The sequence below is a fragment of the Stegostoma tigrinum genome, chromosome 14, assembly GCF_030684315.1.
Source record: "Stegostoma tigrinum isolate sSteTig4 chromosome 14, sSteTig4.hap1, whole genome shotgun sequence".
Classification (NCBI taxonomy): Eukaryota; Metazoa; Chordata; class Chondrichthyes; order Orectolobiformes; family Stegostomatidae; genus Stegostoma; species Stegostoma tigrinum.
The window spans coordinates 5,567,952-5,588,411 of record NC_081367.1 but is presented as its reverse complement, the minus strand read 5'-3'; the positions used below and the strand labels follow the sequence as shown (position 1 = coordinate 5,588,411).

The 20,460-nt window shown below is 44.4% G+C and overlaps 1 protein-coding gene across 1 annotated transcript in view; it reads left to right on the top strand.

Annotated features, from left to right (window-relative positions):
• Window positions 1-14,001, top strand: part of LOC125457395 (anoctamin-7-like) — a 90,852-nt gene extending 76,851 nt beyond the window's left edge. Inside the window, exons 22-24 of the mRNA XM_048541552.2 lie at window positions 383-473; window positions 7,098-7,217; window positions 10,366-14,001. Of these exons, the coding sequence (XP_048397509.1) occupies window positions 383-473; window positions 7,098-7,217; window positions 10,366-10,482 (328 nt within the window). The 3' untranslated portion in view covers window positions 10,483-14,001. The remainder of the gene's footprint in view (window positions 1-382; window positions 474-7,097; window positions 7,218-10,365) is intronic.
• Window positions 14,002-20,460: the final 6,459 nt, after the last annotated feature.

Here is a 20,460-nt window from a genome sequence, read left to right as displayed (position 1 = left end):
TTGCAAACCGAGTGTTGATGACTTTCCACATCAAGTAGATGTTCACCTGCACATCTGCCAATGTGGTATACTGCATGTGCTGTACCCGTTGTGGCTTCCTCTACACTGGGGAAACCAAGCGGAGGCTTGGGGACTGCTTTGCAGAACACCTCCGCTTATGTGTTGTAGTTAACTGAGGGCTGCTTTGCCCTGGATGGTATTGAGCTCTGTGAGTCTTGGAGTTGCCCTTATCCAGGCGAGTGGAGTGTATTCCAACACACTCCTGATTGGTGCCTTGTAGATGGTGGGCTCCTGGCACAAGTGGAACACAGGAGTAATGCAGTTGACACTTTTCCTAAAGTAGTTGCCAACCCATGATGTGTTTGTGCTTGCTAATTTTCAGGTACAGGGATTTCAGGGATCCCAGTGGTGATTTTAGCCTGACGTACTGGAAGCTGTTGGCAATTCGTCTGGCATTTGTCTTTGTGTTTGAGGTGAGTTGAGTCCAATGGGGAATGTAATCGATGTTTTGAACAAGGCCATTGCTCTGTGATGTCGTCCTTAAGTGAAGGAGCGCTTTGAAGATGTGCATTTAAGAATTGACCATCTATATGTTTCAGACAGCACAGAATTTTAATTTTACTTTTAAAGATTTAACCTCACCCACAAAAGGGGTTGGGAGAGAAATAGTATTTGAATTCAAAGAGCCATAATGGTACAGAATGAGGACATTTAGCCCATTAACTGTGCAGAACATTCCAGTTTCATTCCCCCGCTCACTCCCCATGGCCCTGCACGCTCAGATTTCCACCGAACTTCCTTTTAAGATGATTCTTTTCCCTGTCTCCCCGTTCCTCACATTTCACCCCCACCTCTGACCCAAAACTTTTAAGAATCCATGCTCTAATCAGCCAATGGGAGTTGTTTTTCTTCGTTGACCTTATCCAAATTTGTCTTAACATTTCGATAAGATCCCTGATGCATCTCCTTGCTCCCAGGAGAGTAAGCCCTGCGTCTGCGACCTGGGAATTTAACTGAACCCCCCCCCCCCCCAACCATGCACCAACTCTGGTTAATCTCCTCTGCATTCTCCCAAGGACCCTCATATACATCCTTCCTGCAGCAAGGTGACCAGTATGGCACGGTGCCTCATAGCACCAGGGTCACAGGTTCAATTCCAGCCTCAGGTGACTGTGCATGGAGTTTGCACATTTCCCCTGTGTCTGTGTGGGTTTCCTCCAAGCTCCAAGATGTACAGGTTAGATAGATTGGCTGTGCTAAATTGCATGGTAGTGGCCAAGGGTGTGCAGGCCGGGTGGGTCAACCGCGGGGAATGCAGGGTTGCAAGGATAGGGTAGAGGGCGTGGGTCTGAGTGGGATGCTTTTTGGCATGCCGGTGAGGATTCAATGGGCTGAATGGCCTGCTTCCACACTGTAGGGATTCTGTGATCATATTCTGGCTGTGGCCTGACTAGTTGTCAGGGCTCATTGCTTTGTCTGTGTTTTATTACCTTTTCCCACCATTACAGTCAGCGAGGTAGGACCAAGTCCCACTGCCTGGCTTGAGCCTGTAAAAGCTACAGCTGACCATCCAGAGTGCTCTGCATTGTCTTTCAGACCCGATCACATGTTAAACTTCAGCCAGCTGGAAAGGATCTCAATGCACCATTTCGTAGAGAAGTAGGAGAGCTCTCCTCAGTACCAATATCTATCCCTCAATCAACATCATTGAAACAGATTATCTGCGTTGTTAACAATGCTAACTGTGAATGGAATACAGATGATAACCAGTGATGCTGAGACATGCCAAAGTAAAACAGTAATTGGAGTTGCGTAACTGTGTGCGTACTGGTCCCCACACTTTAGGAAGGATGTAGTTTCCCTCGCGGGGAGATTCCTAAAGGAGATTCACCAGGATGTTGCCTGGCCTGGAGTGATTCAGCTATGAAGGCAGACTAGATGGACTGGGGTTTGTTTTCCTTACAGCAGAGATGGCTGAGGGGAGACCCGATTGAGGTGTACAAAGTTATGAGGGAGCATTGATAGAGTAGATAAGCAGTTTTTTGATCTTCCTTAGTAAGTAAGTAAAGTGAGAAGCAGGAGGTTTAGAGGGGATCTGAGGAAAAAAAATTTTACAGTCGGGGGTGGTGGGTGTCTGGAACACACAGCCTGAAAGGCAGGAATCTTCAACAACTTTGAGAACTATTTAGATTAGAACTTGAAACAGCGAGGTACACAAGGCTGCAAGTGCTGCAAACTGGGATTAGACTAGATAGGAACTTGGTGATTGACACAGATACAATGGGCTGAAGGGCCTCTTTCCACCTGTGAAAGTTGTTTGACTCTACGCTCAGGCAGCATGGTGAGCAAACCTATGGCAGTGTACAGTAGGTAATTATGAATAAGCCAGCTACTTTACAACATTTCTGTTTTTAATGTTTCCTGCTGTGGGAGTCACATCGAGACCTACAAACACAGCCTGAACCTTTCCAGCACAAGCAGGATTTCCACTACACAATTATACCCGGTAACTAAATGGGTGGGATGCTTCAAGGGGGCGGTGTGGATTTGTTGGGCCGAAGGGCCTGTTTCCTCGCTGTAGGTAATCTGATCTAACCTAATCTAAACTCAAGCTGGGTCGCTTGGCACTGGTTTAAAACTTAAATGCACCTCCATCACAGTCCGAATGAATCTCGTGCTGTCTCTCTGTGAAACTATCTGTGAAACTGGGACCTGTGTTACAGTGTGCGGTCAGTGCCAATGCTTCAGCTAGAGTTGGCTTTACATTGAGTAACACTGCCCCCTACTGGATCACACTGTATCGTCAGAGCCCAGACAATGGAGAGCAGCTCCCCAGCTCCCCGCCTCATCGGATACAACTTTGTTGGATGTTAGTTATTGGGGCGTCTCGTTGGTCTCCAAACAGTGCAGCCTGGACTTAATTCTCAGAGGGGAATAGTGTTTTACCCCAAATGCTTACCACATGGATAGAGATGGCCAGAAGTCCAAGTGAAGAGGAATTGGATTAATTAAAAGGGGCTGCTCATTAGTTAAAAGGTGCACAAAAGTGATCAGGACATGAGGGCAGATGTAGAAATATATTTTAAAAAGAGGTGTCACGCGAGTGTGAGAACAGTGACCAGCGGAGTGGGAAATCTGGCAGATCGCATTGAATAAGTGGTAAGCGAAACATTCTTGACAAGCTTGTGTCAGTTGGGATCTCTGCCAGAAGCTGTCAAAGCAGAATAATGAATTCAACAGCATTGTTGGGAGTGAGGAGCATTAGCGGGTGCAAGGAGCTGAATTGGAACGTTGAATTGGACCATGTGGGTTATGTAGAGAGGAAGGTCAGACTGACTGAATGTTTTCATTGTGTGAGAGTGTGAAGGAGTGATTAAAATTGGAATGTCACGTGATTGTGGTGGAATGGGAGAAGACACCTTTGCTTTCTTGCTTCTCGGTGAAAAAGACAAGCGTTGGAGCCCCAGAACAGGACATGGGGGTACACAGTGGGTTGCAGCCCTGTTTGAAGTGCTCACTCTCAGGTGGGATGTTAAACCAAATTATTCGTCTCCCTATTTAAGTGGGCATGAGAAATCCCTTGGCTTTTTCCACTTTTTCCTAAAAAGAGGTGAATTCCCCCTGATGTCCTGGCCACTGTTGATTCCTGAGCCAGCACCTCCCAACTGGCTGCCACAAAAGCAAAATACTGCAGATGCTGGAGATCTGAAATAAAAATAGAAATTGCTGGAGAAACTCAGCCGGTCTGGCTGCATCTGCGGAGAGAGAGAGGGAGAGAGACACAGAGTTAGTGTTTCACTTTGGGCATGACTTTTCTCCAGGATCAAAAGAAGGAGTCATTTTTAAGTTCAAAAACATTAACTCTGTTTCTGTCGCCACAGATGTTACCAGACCTGCTGAGTTTCTCCAGCATTCTCTGTTGACTGTAATGGACACGCTCCTTATCTAATATTTTTTGAGGACATACGTTTTGAAGAATGACAGAAGAATGAATTATTTCAACTTTTTGTGGAGATGCCTGGATTGATTTCTTTAAAAGATGTTATCAAAAAGGTCATCATGGACATTGGAACTTTTTTCTTTAGAAACGTGGGTTCCTAGAAATTATGTGACTTGTATGAAATTTTCAGAAGAAGAAATAACATCCTTCTTCTCAAGAGAAACAAGTAAAGCTAAAGTTACACTTGCAGGAACAAGAGTCACCCAAATTTTTTTAGTGGGGGAGGGAAGACTTTTCCACTAGAGAGTGTCAGGCATGTCAAGGTTTTAGTAAACAGTATTAGTGGGGATCATGTACCCATAACTGTGTATCAGCTGCAGCTAGAATGAATCCTCATGCCCCACATGGTACCCATAGGATTTGTCCATAATTAACCTGTAGAGGGCGTAGACCCAATCCTTTGTAATGATTTCATAGGAATGAAGCTAACAGCTTCTCTAGTAGTCACAGAAAGACTGAGTGGGATCAAGGAGGTGGAGCAATTACAGGAAAAGATTCCAGGAATCTTCCCCTTTTGTGTGCTGACCCTCACAGTAACAAGTCATGTTGGTGGAAGTAGAATTAGCACCAGGAGCAGATATTTGAAGCTTTCTTTAAGGATTTGGGTAATCTAAAGGAAATGGTCATTGAGTCTTCGCTGATTGAGGCTCATCAAATCAATTCAGCATTAAGTAGCACAACCAACTCGAACTTAAACTGAAGCAGAGAGAGTCCAGGAGCGGGGAATGCTCTAATATGAAAAATGAGATCTGATGAGGAAGTGGAGACTTCCTCACAGACCCGTGAATGAAGAGTAGGCAGTGGTTCACTGGTCACCAGGCACTGCCACCCAAATATCATCAAGAGACATGAAGGAAAGGCCACGAATCTGCTATGCGGGATGCTCGGGAATCCATGGACCCAAATGTGTGTGAGTCAACATTTTTACTGGTCAGGTAAGGACATAGCACACAGTCTTGTAATATGTGCCAGTTTATGTACCGGTTTATAGGAAACCTGGAATATAAGAATGGGCACCTTTAATTCCCATACCCATTTTTGGTGAACTGGGTATTAGTAAGAGATGTGGGACCTCTTACTGAAAACAGAAACTTGACACCAGCACATCCTTAATATCAATTAACTCAGTTTCTCTCTCTGCAGATGCTGCCAGATCTGCTGAGTTTCTCAATCACATTCTGTTTTAATTTCTAGCTATTATGGACATGGCTAGACCATTCCCAGAGGCCATTTTTTGAAAACAATCCCTGCTAAGGTCGGGGTAGAAGAGTTAACACAGTTCTTCACTTGATAGAGATTACCAATGGAGATCCAGTCACATCAATGTTCCCATTTTACATCCAAACTTTCTCAGCAAATTATGACTCATTTGGGTATACCACAAGTTAAAGTCTTCAACATGTCACACACAGAAACAAGGAGTGCGAGAAAGAGAGCGTTAAACCCTGAAAATAACGTTCAGGATGTCCTGTCATAACTGTTCTCATGATTAGGACAAAGGACTGGAATTTCTGTTGTTTGTCACCCTAAGTCTCACCCAATAAGTCGGTTTTAGTCCTCTTGAAATAGTTTATGGACACGAGATATGATCTTTTCAGAAACTAATCAAAACTTTTAGGACTGAGGGATGGATCCTCTCGGTTAGACAATGTATCCATGTTCCAGGAGCAGTTCACAGGAGCCTACCATGCAGCTCATGAACACCTTAGGGCATCATCAAACACCGTGAAGAACTGTGCCAAAAAACATATTATATCTCAAACCCTCAGCTGAGGAGAAAGTGTCGGTCTTACTGACTTTACAGTTCAGAAGTCCAGCTACGGCAATCTAAAGAATTACTAAATTTACACCCAGATCACCAGAAAAATAAATTCTGCTGTGTCACATCAACATATTGAAGCAGTATCACCACCAGGAGGAGGACAAACAAATGCAGACATGTTAGGAATCATGACATATGAGGATCAGCGCAGGTGGAGAAGGTAGTCAACAAGGCACATGGCATGCTTGCCTTCATCAGCAGGGGCATTGAGTTTAAAAATTGGCAAGTAATGTTGCAGCTTTTTAGGACATTAGTCAGGCCGCATTTGGAAACTTGTGTTTAATTCTGGTCGCCAGACTACCAGAAAGATGTGGTGGCTTTGGGGAGGGTTCAGAAAGGATTTACCAGGATGTTGCCTGGTACGGAGGGCATTAGCTATGAAGAGAGGTTGGAGAAACTTGGGTTGTTTTCACTGGAACGATGGGGGTTGAGGGGTGACCTGATAGAGGTCTACAAGATTCTGAAGGGCATGGACAGTCAGAATCTTTTTTCCCAGGGTGGAAGAGTCAGTAGGGGGCATAGGTTTAAGGTGTGAGGGGCAAGATTTACACGTGATGTACGAAGCAAATATTTTACCCGGAGGGTGGAAGGTACCTGGAACTCACTACTGGGGGAGGTAGTGAAAGCAGATACTACAGTGACTTTTAAAGGACATCTCAACAAATATATGAAAAGGATGGGAATAGAGGGATACCGTCCCTGGAAAGGTAGTGGATTTTAGTTGTGATGGGGAGCATGTCAATGCAGACTTGGAGGGCTGAAGGGCCTGTTCCTGAGGTGTAATTTTATTTGTTCTTGAGGAGGTATCTGTTTAAGGCTGGATAGAGAGGCAGAGTAAGGCTTAGTGCAGTTATAAAAAGCACTGCGATTATGGAGTGTCTTGTGATGTGGACGAGGAAATGGCAATGACTTTGTTACAAGTCCACGTACTGTAATAGGATAAAATTCATGTTGCTTGTAGAACAAGGAGTGATAGTGAAACACCAGCCTTTTTAACACCCTGTCCAAGACAAAGAGTGAATTTAGGACCTGTCCCAGTGTCGACCTGGATCAGACGTTGAGTTAAACAGGATTAGACACTCATGAACATAAATCCCAGGTAATTTAACTCATAAAAGTTTTGTTGAGTACATTTAACTATTAATATAGTAAACTTTAATGTAATATTGAGAGGTTAAATTTGACCTTTCCAGCAACATCTAAATCCTTTGCTGTGTTATCGAGTGAAAACACTGCTCACCATTTAAACTCACGCCTCTCTTATCTCTCCGGCAGCATGTGGTGTTCTTCATTGCGCGGTTGATTGACTTGCTGGTCCCGGACATCCCTGAATCTGTGGAAATTAAAGTGAAGAGGGAACACTACTTGGCAAAGCAGGCTCTGGCTGAGAACCAGGTAATTGTACAGACGAGTCAGTGTGAAACGCAGGAAATTGTTCTGTTGGCTTGTTCAGGAATGTCATGACACCAGTGTCAGCCCCTGCAGATGAAGATGTCTATAATTCAGTAATGCAATCAGACAAGGACACTTGTTGGTGCTAGAAGTGGCAACTTTGTGCACTCTTCACTGTACTCGTCTATCCCTGTATTTGAGTCCATAATGACAATAAATCTAATTTGTGAAACTATTCAATGTGATTGACCCCGCACAGGTAGCTTTTATACTTTGCTGGAGAGTCACAGTGATGTACTATTAAGGAGCCAACAGAGGTTTGGGAATCAGGAATGGAGGTGGGACAGTCATAAAGAAGTCAATGGACACACCAGTCTTGTCACAGGGCCAGGTGAAAGGGCAAAAAGGCGACAGAGGAGTGGCGAGCTGTGAGTCGGTAATCCTGAGCCTCAGCTCAGTGTTTGTGGGCCATGGGTTCAAATCCTATGGAGGCAGATGGAGAAATTTAAATTCAATTGTTTGGAAATCTAGCATTGGAAGTTGATCCTAGTAATTGTGACTGAGGTAACAAGCATCGACAGTTAATGTAGTCCATGTGGTTCACTGATGACCTATGGGAAAGGAAACTTGTCTTCTGCCCGACACGTGACTCCAGACCCACAGCAACGTGTTTAGTTTGTAACTGCCCTCTGAAATTATCTGGTAAACCACTCAGTTCAAGGGTAATTAGTGATAGCGAATAATTACTGCTCACATCCCACAGAGAATACTTCAGCATTGTATTGTAAGTAATCTGGGAGTAAATTCAGTGGGATATTTAAAAAATAAACTATTTGCATGCTATTCATCCTCCCAACCAGACCGTTATCAAGAGATAACAAGGTGTAGAGCTGAATGAACACAACAGGCCAAGCAGCATCAGAGGAGCAGGAAACCTGACACCTTGACTCCTTTGTCAATCCAACTGTTCTTCTCTCTCTTTGGGCTCTATCCTATTGTTTACTCCCTACCCCATTCCCCTCCTTATTTTCTGTATATAAACTGACATTTTCCCAGCTATCATTAGTTCTGATGAAGAGTCACCGGACCCAAAACATTAACACTGATTTTTTCTTCACTGATGCTGCCAGACCTGCTGAGCTTTTCCAGCGACGTGTAGGGCTGGATGAACTCAGCAGGCCAAGCAGCATCTCAGGAGCACAAAAGCTGACGTTTCAGGTCTAGCCCCTTCATCAGATGAAGGGTCTAGGCCCGAAACGTCAGCTTTTGTGCTCCTGAGATGCTGCTTGGCCTGCTGTGTTCATCCAGCTCTACACTTTATTATCTCGGATTCTCCAGCATCTGCAGTTCCCATTATCACTGATCCTGCAACTTCTGTTTTTCTCCCCCCTTATTTGCATACTTTCCTTTAGTGGTAACAACTATATTCGGGTTGGGTGTAAAAGTCTGGCTGGTGTGTTTGAAGACATTAAGATGTAGGAACAGAAGTAGGCCATTCAACCCATTGAGCCTGCTCTCCCTTTCAATGAGATCATGGTTGACTTGATAATCTCTCAACTCCTGTCTGCCTGTTATATCTCAGTTTTCATCAGAAATATATTTATTTCTTTCTTGAATCTGTTGATCGATTCTGCCTCCACTGCACTCTGGGGCAGTGAGTTCCAAAGATTCACAACCTTCAGAGAGAAATAGTTTCTCCTCTCACTCTATATCTATGAACTCTTGTTCAAGACTGTTGAACGAGGGTGAATATCTGTTTAATGTCTGCCTTATCAGTTTTGCATTTTAACCTTTCCTCATCGGAAAATCCTTCCATACCCAGAATCAGCCTAGTGAATCTTCTAAGAACTGCCTCCCACACCAATGTATGTTTTGTTAGAGAAGGGAGCCAAAACTTTCCACAGTGACCACAACAATGATCTGACTGGTGCCTTATATAGTTATAGCAGATTTTCCTTACTTTGTATATTCCATTCCCATTGAAATAAAGCCCAAAATTCCACTTGACATCCCAATAATCTGCTGAACTTGGCTGCTAGCTTTTTGGAATTCATGCATAAGGACTCCCAAATCCCTCTGTGCTGCAGCTCTCTGCAGTCTTTCTCCATTCAAATAATATACATCTCTTCTAAGCTTCCTGCCAAAACACACACTGTCACATTTTTCACGCTGTGACCCATCTTCCAGGCTTTTGCCTTCTCACTTAAACTACTTCTAGCCCTTTGCATCATCCTCACCATTTGCTTTCCCACCTGCTTTTGAGCCTTGGTTGCAGTTTATTTACTTCCCTTATTCAAGTCATCACTATATATATATATATTGTATGTAAATTGGCGCTCCAATTAGCACTCCACTTCCTGAAAACACCAACCTTATCCCAACTCTCTATCTTCTATTAGTTAGCTAATCCTCTTTCCATGCTAATATATTCCCTTCGACACCATGGGTGTTATCTTATTAAGTGGCCTAACATGTAGTGCCTTACTGAGTGTCTCTGGAAATGGATGTCTTGTGTCAATACCTCCATGGTGAGTTGATGATTCAGATTTCAACTGTGGTTCGGCAACAAGGGAAAGGTGTGTTGATTTTGGGAGAAGACACGGAATCTGTCAATGATTTAGGAGATTGTTTCTTCCAAACAACTATGCTACATTTGTGCAAACACATACACAAACAATTATACTGCAGCCATAAACACACATACAAGCATAATACACATGCACACACGTGCACAGACACACACCCCATGCGTAGACAAGCAAGCACACACACACATGCATAGGCATGTGCACACAGATGTGCACACATTCACACATAGACATGTGCACACACAGACACACATACATACACACGCAGACACACACATATGCATAGACAAACACACATGTTGCGCACACGCATAGACACACGCACACGTATGCGCACACATTCACACATCGACACGTGAGCGCACACAGGCGCGCACACACACAGTCTCACACACCCCACACAGATACACGCATAGACACAAGTTATCAGACACCCCTCACACTCACCCACACAGCCACATACAGAGGCACAAACACTCACAGACACACAGACACACACCCACACACGCATATGAAGACATTCACCTCTGGTATTAATGACACCTTCCCACACTGCTTTTCAGGTTTTTCTGGAACAGACCGAAAGCTCAAATGGATTGATCAGCTTGAGTCGATCGGAAACCAGAGCAGCTGCAGACAAGCAAGATCTTCCTCCAATCCCAGAAGATGTGCCAGTTTAGCCTGGAGACCTCACTCACCAGCCTGCAGCTGTTCTGCAACAGTGTGGATCCAATCTGAAACTGTTCAGACATACCCAGACAGCTCGCTCAAATGAAACACAAGTGGTTGAGAGAGGGAGACGGTGGTGGGGGATCAGTAACTTAAGCCACCCTCCCCCCTACAAATGCCAGTACCGACACCCGTTTGTTGGAGGATACGGAAATGAGCCTCAATATTGTCAAAGGAGTCAAAGGCTGTCGGGTGTCAGAATTGGCAGGAGGGGGGAGTTGAGGCTGTAATCAGACCAGCCATGATCTTATCAAGTAGCAGAGTGGATTGATGGACAGAACAGCCTCCCAGCTCCTATTTCTTGCGAAACCTGACCCCTACCAAAATACTCGCCTACTTTTTGTTTAAAACACCGTGGATTTTCAGTGGGCCCCCAGTAGGAATGTTTGAGTGAGGCTCTCCATTCCAGACTTTCTGGCAGTGATTTGTGTTTAACATTTTCATGTGGAGTTTCCTGGCATTCCCAGGAAAGGCGGTAACCGGAATAATCCGGGCGGCAGGCCAACCCTGTGGGTTGGTGCTTTCTTTCCTAGCGCAGCTCGTGGGTCAAGAGGAACCAGCACAGACATTTAGCTCTGATAATTCCCAGGCTCCCTTCCCTCCCTCCCTCCATCCCTCTGACTGCTGCTCATTCCATATTGCCAGGGCTAAATCCGATATTCCACAGCTAACGCTCTTGTCCTGGAAAGGAGGGCAAGAGAGTAAACTGTAAAAGATGTCTTATCAGTTTCTATTTTCCCAGGAGTTTTGAGCTTTCTCACCTACCTCAAACATGCTTCCCCATTCCCTCCCCATAAATATTAATGTCTGTTTAAATAAGGAGCTGTCTTATGAGTGATCAATGGGTATTTACAGCAAATCTCACCAATCTCTTGAAGGAATCAAAGTTCGCAGGAGGCCTGTTCTATCCCAGTGGCTGCTCTGCACAGTGTCCGCTTGGCCATAGAGCTCTGGCTGGCTATTCAGCCTCAGGCGGCCCAATGTTACCCACAGCCTGCCTGCCTAACTCTCGTGGTAGTTACACCAGCCTCTGGATGGTGATCAGGAATTTTCGGCGATTGTTGTGTTTCTGGCTTGGGGAAGTGTCAGTGTCTACCAGTTGGCGAAGCTGAGATCTGAGTGCTGGCTTTGCCCCAGTGAGTGGCCATGGAAAGTCACTGGTCCGTTGTTGCTGTTTTCTGAGCACTCGTTGAACTAGACGGAAAGTTGCCATCAAGAGCCAAAGTAGTTATTCCCAAGACATGGTTTACACTGAAATACAAGGGTCGATTTCAAAGTTTATGTCAATGCTCCACCGAACACCAGTTTGTTTTAGTACCGAGCTTATCCTGGTCTCACAAAAAAGTCTCCTGGGTAATATAGAACAAATTCCAATTGGCGCCAGACAGAATGGAGGACTTTAAGACCATGTAGAGAGTGGATGTTTAAGCAAGTGCTTCTCAACAAAATGATTGACAACTACGAAACCACTCACTCCTCAGAAACTCAAACTGGACCTGTTGAAACTGAAATATTTCGGATTTCTAGCTTCTGAGGAAATTACGGCACAGTTTGCTAACACACTATCTTTTGGCAATTGGGATTCGATAAGCAGAGTCATGTATGTTCAGTACAGAGAGTAGAGCTTCCTGTGTGGTGTGTCTTTGTCTCGGTAAACATCACATCTTTGTGATATTTTTGAGCACAGCAAATGTGCTGACATTCTGCTGGATAGGTATTTTCTAACTGACATGTTCTGAGATGTTATTACACACTGCTGGAGCAGTTGGGACTTTAATCATGATCTCCTGGCTCAGAGGTAGGGATGCTACCACTGTGCTGCATACTGTTGAATAATGTGTGTATCTAGAGAGGAACACAATGACAGGCTTCATAAAAGGAAAGACATTGCATTTGCATGGTACCTTTCATAACCACTGGACGTCTCAGACCCTCAGGATGCTTTTTGCAAGTGTTTAGCATAGAATCCCTCCAACGCGGAAGTAGGTCATTCATTGGGTTCACACTGACCCTCTGAAGAGCATCCCACCCAACCCTGTGTCTGTAACCCTACATTAACAACCCACTTAGCTTGCAAATCCCTGGACACGGTGGGCAATTTAGCATGTCCATTCCACCTAGTCTGTATATCTTTGGACCATGAGAGGAAACTGAAGCAACCAGCAGAAACCCATGCAGACATGGGGAGAATGTTCAAGCTCCTCACGGACTGTTGCCCGAAGGTGGGTTCCAACCTGGGTCCCTGGTGCTGTGGGGCATCATACTGCCCTTTATTGTAATGTAGGAAACATGGCATAATTTGCACCCAGGGATAGCTTCCACAAACAGCAGTGTGATAATCACTGGTAAATCTGCTTTGTGATGTTAATTGAAGCCTAGGTATTGAAGGGTACCAGGACAAATGTCCATACTGTTCTTTGAAACAGTACCATATGGGTCTTCTATGCCCACCCAGAAGACAGATGGGGACATCAGTTTCAATTCCCATGTGAGAGCTGCCACTTCTGATGGTGCAGTGCTCCCTCAGCATAGCATGTCCTCTCAGAGTTGGGTTTACATTCCTGAAAATTGCAATTTTAAGTGGAAAGACTTTAAGTGAAGCATTGATTTCTATAGCAATCAATGTTAAAACTCCAGTTAGGGTTCCGTAGGGCATTCCTTCACAGAAAAATAAATCTGTACCTATAAATTGAAACACAATACTTTGAAAGCCTAATTTCTACATGGTAATTGAAATAACTGCTGAAATAAGGTAAATGAATTTAAAATATCTGCAAAAGAAAAAGCTGTAACTTTCTACACTGTGTCTCCCTGATGGACCATCAGATGTGGGGCCAGGTAATCACTGCCTGGGATCTTAACTGGGGCTCCTTTGCTCATTGGTCAGCAAAAGGCCCAACTGGGTCCTTATTGGCTGCATTTTGGCCGCTATTTGGTGGTGCCTTTTTTGGGATATGCCTTCTTGTGCCTGGGCTGTGGGGTTCCTGCGACAGCTTGAGGCATTGTCCAAGCTTGGAAAAGGAGCAGGTGGAGGTTGGAGAGGGGAGGGGTTACAAATGGAGATGATGGCTGCTCTAATTGATCCGGATGGAGTTCGTCAGTTTTTCTGCGTAGTACTTGGTTTGTCTATGCTCAAGCTCTGTATGGGGTACGTGGCCCCAAGACTTTTTGGACTGAGATGAGGGTGCTCCCAAACTGAGCCACCGCTGATGGAATTTGAATTCATTGGAAGGCTCAATGTGAAACTTTCAAAACACTGAATGAACCTCACCCCAAGCTTAAGGCCTTGGACCTCACCAGCTGAATCATGTCAATTCTTGCACGCATCACACAGACCCTTGCAGAAATTGATCAACCATACGGGGAGCCTCATAACATTTTCAGATAAAATACCTCTTCCCTGAAATTGTGATAAAGAGAGGGCTGAATGGAATTGACTTATAAATAAATGGGAAGAAACATGGCGACATTTTGAGGGGAGGTTTTGTTTCATGCAGTGTAATAGGGCCAACCGATATGGCCACTCATTGACTCATACTCAAGTTAGATGAGGATTGTTAAGTAACTGTTAAACATTACATTGTCATATGAATGATACAATCAGATCATGCATCTCCCGTAATGAATCACAAGCTGTTAGTTGCTGGTTTACTAAATCGTTTGCTGCTGCTTCTGATGGCCTTAATGAGGTATGAGCTAGGCCTGTCAGTGCACATCCAGGATATTTTAATCCAATAAAATGAAAGCAAGGTGAGTTGTACCAGACTCAAAATGATAACCCTGTTTCTCTCCCACAGGTCCGGTCAGACCCTGGTTGAGAGGAGAGTAAGATACAAGGGAACAAAAACAGAGGTTGCTGGAAAAGCTCAGCAGGTCTGGCAGCTTTGTGAAGGAAAAACCAGAGTTAACGTTGAAAGGTGAAACTAAAATGGGTTCAGGAAAGATTTACAAGGATGTTGCCAGGGCTGAAGTGTTTGAGCAATAGCGAGAGGCTGAATAGGCTGGGGTTGTTTTCCCTGGAGTGTTGGATACTGACGGATGACCCTATAGAGGTTTGTAAAACCATGAGAGGCATAGATAGGATGAATAGCTAATGTCTTTTTGCCAGGGTAGGGGAATACAATACTAGAGGGCATAGGTTTAAGGTGAGAAGGGAAATATTTAAAAGGGGCGTAAGGGACAACAATTTCACATAGAATGGAATGAGCAACCAGAGGGCTTGGTAGAGGCTGGTACAATTACATTTAAAGGCATGTGGATGGGCATCTGAATAAGAAAGGTTTGGAGGGATAACAGCCATTAGGGACTAGATCTCTTTCGGATACTGGTTTGTTTGGACAAGTTGGACCAATGGGTCTGTTTCAATGCTGTGCATCTCTATGACTCTAAGACAAAGAAAAATCAAATTCCACAAAGTCAGGATTTACTTCCCTTTACAACATACAAAACTGCCACCAGCTCATTGAGTTAGGCAGCAGAGGTTTCATCAGAGCAATGCTAAAGGAAATGGTATTGGGATGAGAAAAAAAGATGTGTAGAAGAGTTATGAATGGCAGGATAGCAGCTGTCTAAACATAAACTGGAACAGAGAGGAAAAAAAACCAAGAAAAGACAAAATAAAATTCCAAATCCTTCAGGAATAATCAATACATGCAATTTATCTGGCATAAAAATGAGAGCTAGTTTTCCACGCTGAAATAATGGAGCGGAATTTATTTATTTTAAAATTGTTTGTGGGCTATGTGCAGTAGTCTTGCCCATCCCTAATTACCAAGAATGTGGTTAACTCTTAACTGCCTTGTTGTGGGTCTGGAGTCACACACTCCAGACCAGGTAAGAACATCAGATTTCTTTGCCTAAAAGGACTTTAGTGAACCAGATGGGTTTTTAACAGTAACTGTTGTTATCAAAGGCCATGAATTGTCACCACACCATCACCTAGTTACTTTAACAGTGTTTTAATTGCTCTTTCCTGGTAGACAGGGTTTGGTTTGACATCTCAACTGGAAGATGGCATCTCCAGTCTGGATTTTATGTAGAAGACTCTCAAGTGGCACTTGATCCATAACGTTCTGATTTAAAAGGCGAATATACTACTAACCACTTTTAAGACCATAAGACATAGGAGTGGAAGTAAGGCTATTCGGCCCATCAAGTCCACTCTGCCATTTAATCATGGCTGATGGGCATTTCAACTCCACTTACCCACACTCTCCCCATAGCCCTTAATTCGTTGCGAGATCAAGAAATTATCAATCTCTGCCCTGAAGACATTTAATGTCCCGGCCTCCACTGTGCTCCGTGGCAATGAATTCCACAGGCCCACCACTCTCTGGCTGAAGAAATGTCTCCTCATTTCCATTCTAAATTTACCCCCTCTAATTCTAAGGCTGTGCCACGGGTCCTAGTCCCCCTGCCTAATGGAAATGACTTCCCAGCATCCACACTTTCTAAACCATGCATTATCTTGTATGTTTCTATTAGATCTCCCCTCAACCTTCTAAACTCTAATGTATACACTCCCAGGATCCACAGCCATTCATCATATGTTAGGCCTACCATTCCAGGGATCATCCATGTGAATCTCCGCTGGACACGCTCCAGTGCCAGTATGTCCTTTCTGAGGTATGGGGCCCAAAATTGGACACAGTATTCTAAATGGGGCCTAACTAAAGCTTTATAAAATCTCAAAAGCACATCACTGCTTTTATATTCCAACATCTCTTGAGATAAGTGACAACATTACATTCGCTTTCTTAATCATGGACTCAACGTGCAAGTTAACTTTTAGAGAATCCTGGACCAACACTCCCAGATCCCTTTGTACTTCAGCTTTATGGATTTTCTCACCGTTTAGAAAATAGTCCATGCCTGTATTCTTTTTTCCAAAGTGCAAAACCTCGCATTTGCTCACATTGAATTTCATCAGCCATTTCCAGGACCACTCTCCTAAACTGTCTAACTCTTTCTGCAGCTTCCCCACCTCTTCAGTACTACCTGCCTGTCCACCTATCTTTGTATCATCAGCAAACTTCGCCAGAATGCCCCCAGTCCCTTTATCCAGATCATTAATGCATAAAGTGAGCAGTTGCGGCCCCAACACTGAACCCTGCGGGACACCACTTGTCACTGGTTGCCATTCTGAAAAAGAGCCTTTTATCCCAACTCTCTGCCCTCTGTCAGACAGCCAATCCTCAATCCAAGCCAGTAGCTAACCTCTAACACCATAGGTCCTCACCTTGCTCAGCAGCCTCCCGTGAGGCACCTTATCAAAGGCCTTTTGGAAGTCTAGATAGACAACATTCATTGGGGTTTCCCTGGTCTAACATACTTGTTACCTCTTCAAAGGATTTTATTTATGGAGTGTGGGTGTCATGGGCTAGGCCACTCCTTATTACCCTGGAGAAAGTGGTTGTGAATTTTCCAGATTCTCATCAATTCCAGTTTTGTTGGGATCCGTGAAGCCGTGTTTAGTCAAATACTGCTTCGGTATCAAGGACATTCCCACCTAACCTCTAGAATTCAATTCTTTTGTCCATGTTTGCATGAATGCTGTTGTGAGGGCAGGCACTGAGTGACCCAGACAGAACCCAATCTGAGGGTCAGTGAGCAGATTAGCCCTCTGCAAGTGCTGCTTGATTGTCAGCAGTACCATCACTTCGATCAATTTAGTGATGAGAGGGAGCAAACTGATGGGGCAGTAATTCACTGGATTGTTGTTTACAAGAAGGACAAAAACAAAGAACTTAGAAAATTACAGCACAGGAGCAGGCCCTTCAGCCCTCCAACCCTGCGCCAATCCAGATCCTCTGTCTAAACCTGTCACTATTTTCCAAGGATCTGTATCCCTCTGCTCCCTGCCCATTCATGTATTTGTTTAGATACATCTTAAATGACTCTATTGTGCCCACCTCTACACAGAGCGTGGTGGGTGCCTGGAATGTATTGCCAGCGGAGGTGGTAAAGAACTTTCCACACATTTCTCCCTCAAACTTTTCCCCTCTCACCTTGAAATCATGACCCCTAGTAGTTTAGTCCCCCACTCTAGGAAAAAGCTTCTTGCTTTCCATGCTGTCTATACCCCTCATGATTTTGTAGACCTCAAATCAGGTACCCCTCAACCTCCATCTTTCTGATGGAAATAATCCTAATCTGCTCAACCTCTCTTGAAAGCTAGTGCCTTCCATACCAGCCAATATCCTGGTGAACTTCCTTTGCACCCTCTCCAAAGCATCCACATCCTTTTTGGTAATGTGGTGACCAGAACTACATGCAGTATTCCAAATGTGGTTGAACCAAAGTCCTATACAACTGTAACATGACCTGCCAACTCTTGTACTTAATACCCCATCCGATGAATGAAAGCATGCCATATGCCTTCTTGACCACTCTATTGGCCTGCGTTGCCACCTTCAGGGTACAATGGACCTGAACACTCAGATCTCTCTGTGTATCAATTTTCCCCAGGGCTCTTCCATTTACCGTATAGTTCGCTCTGGAATTGGATCTTCCAAAATACATCACCTCGCATTTGCCTAGTTTGAACTCCATCTGCCATTTCTCTGCCCTACTCTCCAATCTATATATATTCTGCTACATTCTCCAACAGTCCCTTTCACTATCTGCTACTCCACAAATCCTAGTGTCATCTGCAAACTTGCTAATCAGACCATCTGTACCTTCCTTCAGATCATTTGTGCGTATTACAAACAACCGTGGTCCCAACACGGATTCCTATGGAACACCACTGGCTACAGTTCTCCATTTTGAGAAACTCCCTTCCACTACAACTGTCTCCTGTTGCCCAGCCAGTTCTCTGTCCGTCTAGCTAGTACACCCTGGACCCCCTGCGACATCACTTTCTCCATCAGCCGACCATGGGGAACCTTATCAAATACCTTACTGAAGTCAGTGTATATGACATCTACAGCCCTTCCCTCAGCTATCAACTTTGTCATGTCCTCAAAGAATTCTATCAAGTTGATAAGACATGACCTTCCCTGAACAAAACCATGTTGCTGATCACTATTAAGCCCATTTTCTTCCAAATGTCAATAGATCCTATCCTTCAGCATCTTCTCCAGCAGCTTCCCCACCACTGACGTCAGGCTCACCGGTTTATAATTACCTGGATTATCATTGCTACACTTCTTAAACAAGGGGACGACATTATCAATTCTCCAGTCCTCCAGGACTTCACCCATGCTCAAGGATGCTGCAAAGATATCTGTTAAGACCCCAGCTATTTCCTCTCTCACTTCTCTCATTAACCTGGGATAGATCCCATCCGGACCTGGGGACTTGCCCATCCAAATGTCTTTTAGAATACCCAACACTTCCCCGCTCCTTATGCCAACTTGACCTAGAGTAATCAAACATCTAGCCCTGACCTCAACCTCCATCGTGTCCCTCTCCTCGGTGAATACCAACGCAAAATACTCATTAAGAATGTCACTCATTTTCTCAAAGCTTCATTTCTATGCTTCCTTTTTCCTCTTTGCCAGTCTCACAATTTCACCTGTCATCCCTGGTTCCCTAATCTTGCCCTTTCTATCCCTCATTTTCACTGGGATATGTCTGTCCTGCACTCTAAGCAACTTCTCTTTAAAAGCCTCCCACATATCAAAAGAGGACTTACCCTCAAACAGCTGCTCCCAATCTATATTCCCTGGCTCCTACCGAATTTTGCTATATTTGGCCTTCCCCTAATTTAGCACTCTTCCTTTAGGACCGCTCTCATCTTTGTTCATGAATAATTTAAAAAATTAGAATTGCAATCACCATCCCCAAAGTAATCCCCTAATGAAACTCAGACACCTGGCTGGGCTCATGCCCCAACACCAGGCCCAGCATGGTCCCTTCCTGAATTAGACTATTGACATACTGCTCTATAAAAAAACACCTCCTGGACGCTCCTTACAAATTCTGCTCCATTTAAACCACCTAACACTGAGTGAATCCCAGTCAAATGTTGGGAAAATTAAAATCTCCCATCACCACACCCTGTTGTTCCTACATCTTTCCATAATCTGTTTACATATTTCTACCTCAGTCTCACTGTTGGGAGGCCTGTAATACAGCCCCAACATTGTTACCACACCCTTTCTATTTCTGAGGTCTGCTTGCCTCTGGCAATTTTCATGCCGATGCTAGAGTTACAACTTTACTGGAACTGCGTGGCTAGGCATCCAGTTACCCTCAGCCATTACGCCATATCAACTTGGTTGTAATCTGGCAGCTGAGGGGCCTGGATTGATCCTCCACTTGGCCCTCTGCGTAAAGGCAAATGCAAATGATTCAGACTTGTCTGACACCAATGCACCGGAGTCCTCTTCCTGCCGGACGTTTAACTGAACCATAGCTCCCATGCTACAGGCTTAAATCGCACTTCCCACTTGCTGCTGCTGCCGTTTGGAGGCCAACATTGGGTACCCGCATGTAATATAATGCTCATCAGGTTCAAAGGTTTCAGGCCAACCAACTGTAGATGTGATTGACATTCAAGTCCTTGAGAAGCTCCATCCTCAATCTCTGGAAGGAAACAGTGGGTTGATGAACAAGTGGAAGGCTGAAAACACACTCTACTACCAGCCCTACCGCCCCCGCAACGGTCCCATGCACCACTTCATTCTGCAACAAGATTGAGTAAAGGAGCTGAAGGTTGGTCATGAAGAAGCCTGACAGAAACAGCAAGAACAATTGAAGATAAATTTGTAGTGACATCCTGCTGACAAGAACAAAAATTGTGTGCTGGCATAATGGCTGTACCAGTCCTGAGTTAGTTCCTATCGAAGTTACAGCATATTAAGCGTGGCGTTTTGAGCAATGCCATTTTTAAAAGCACAAAGATGGCATTGCAATATAGGGTGAAAATGGAAAGCCATAGCGAGTTACCATACAAGGCTGTGAGGCTTTATAAATGGAGGCAG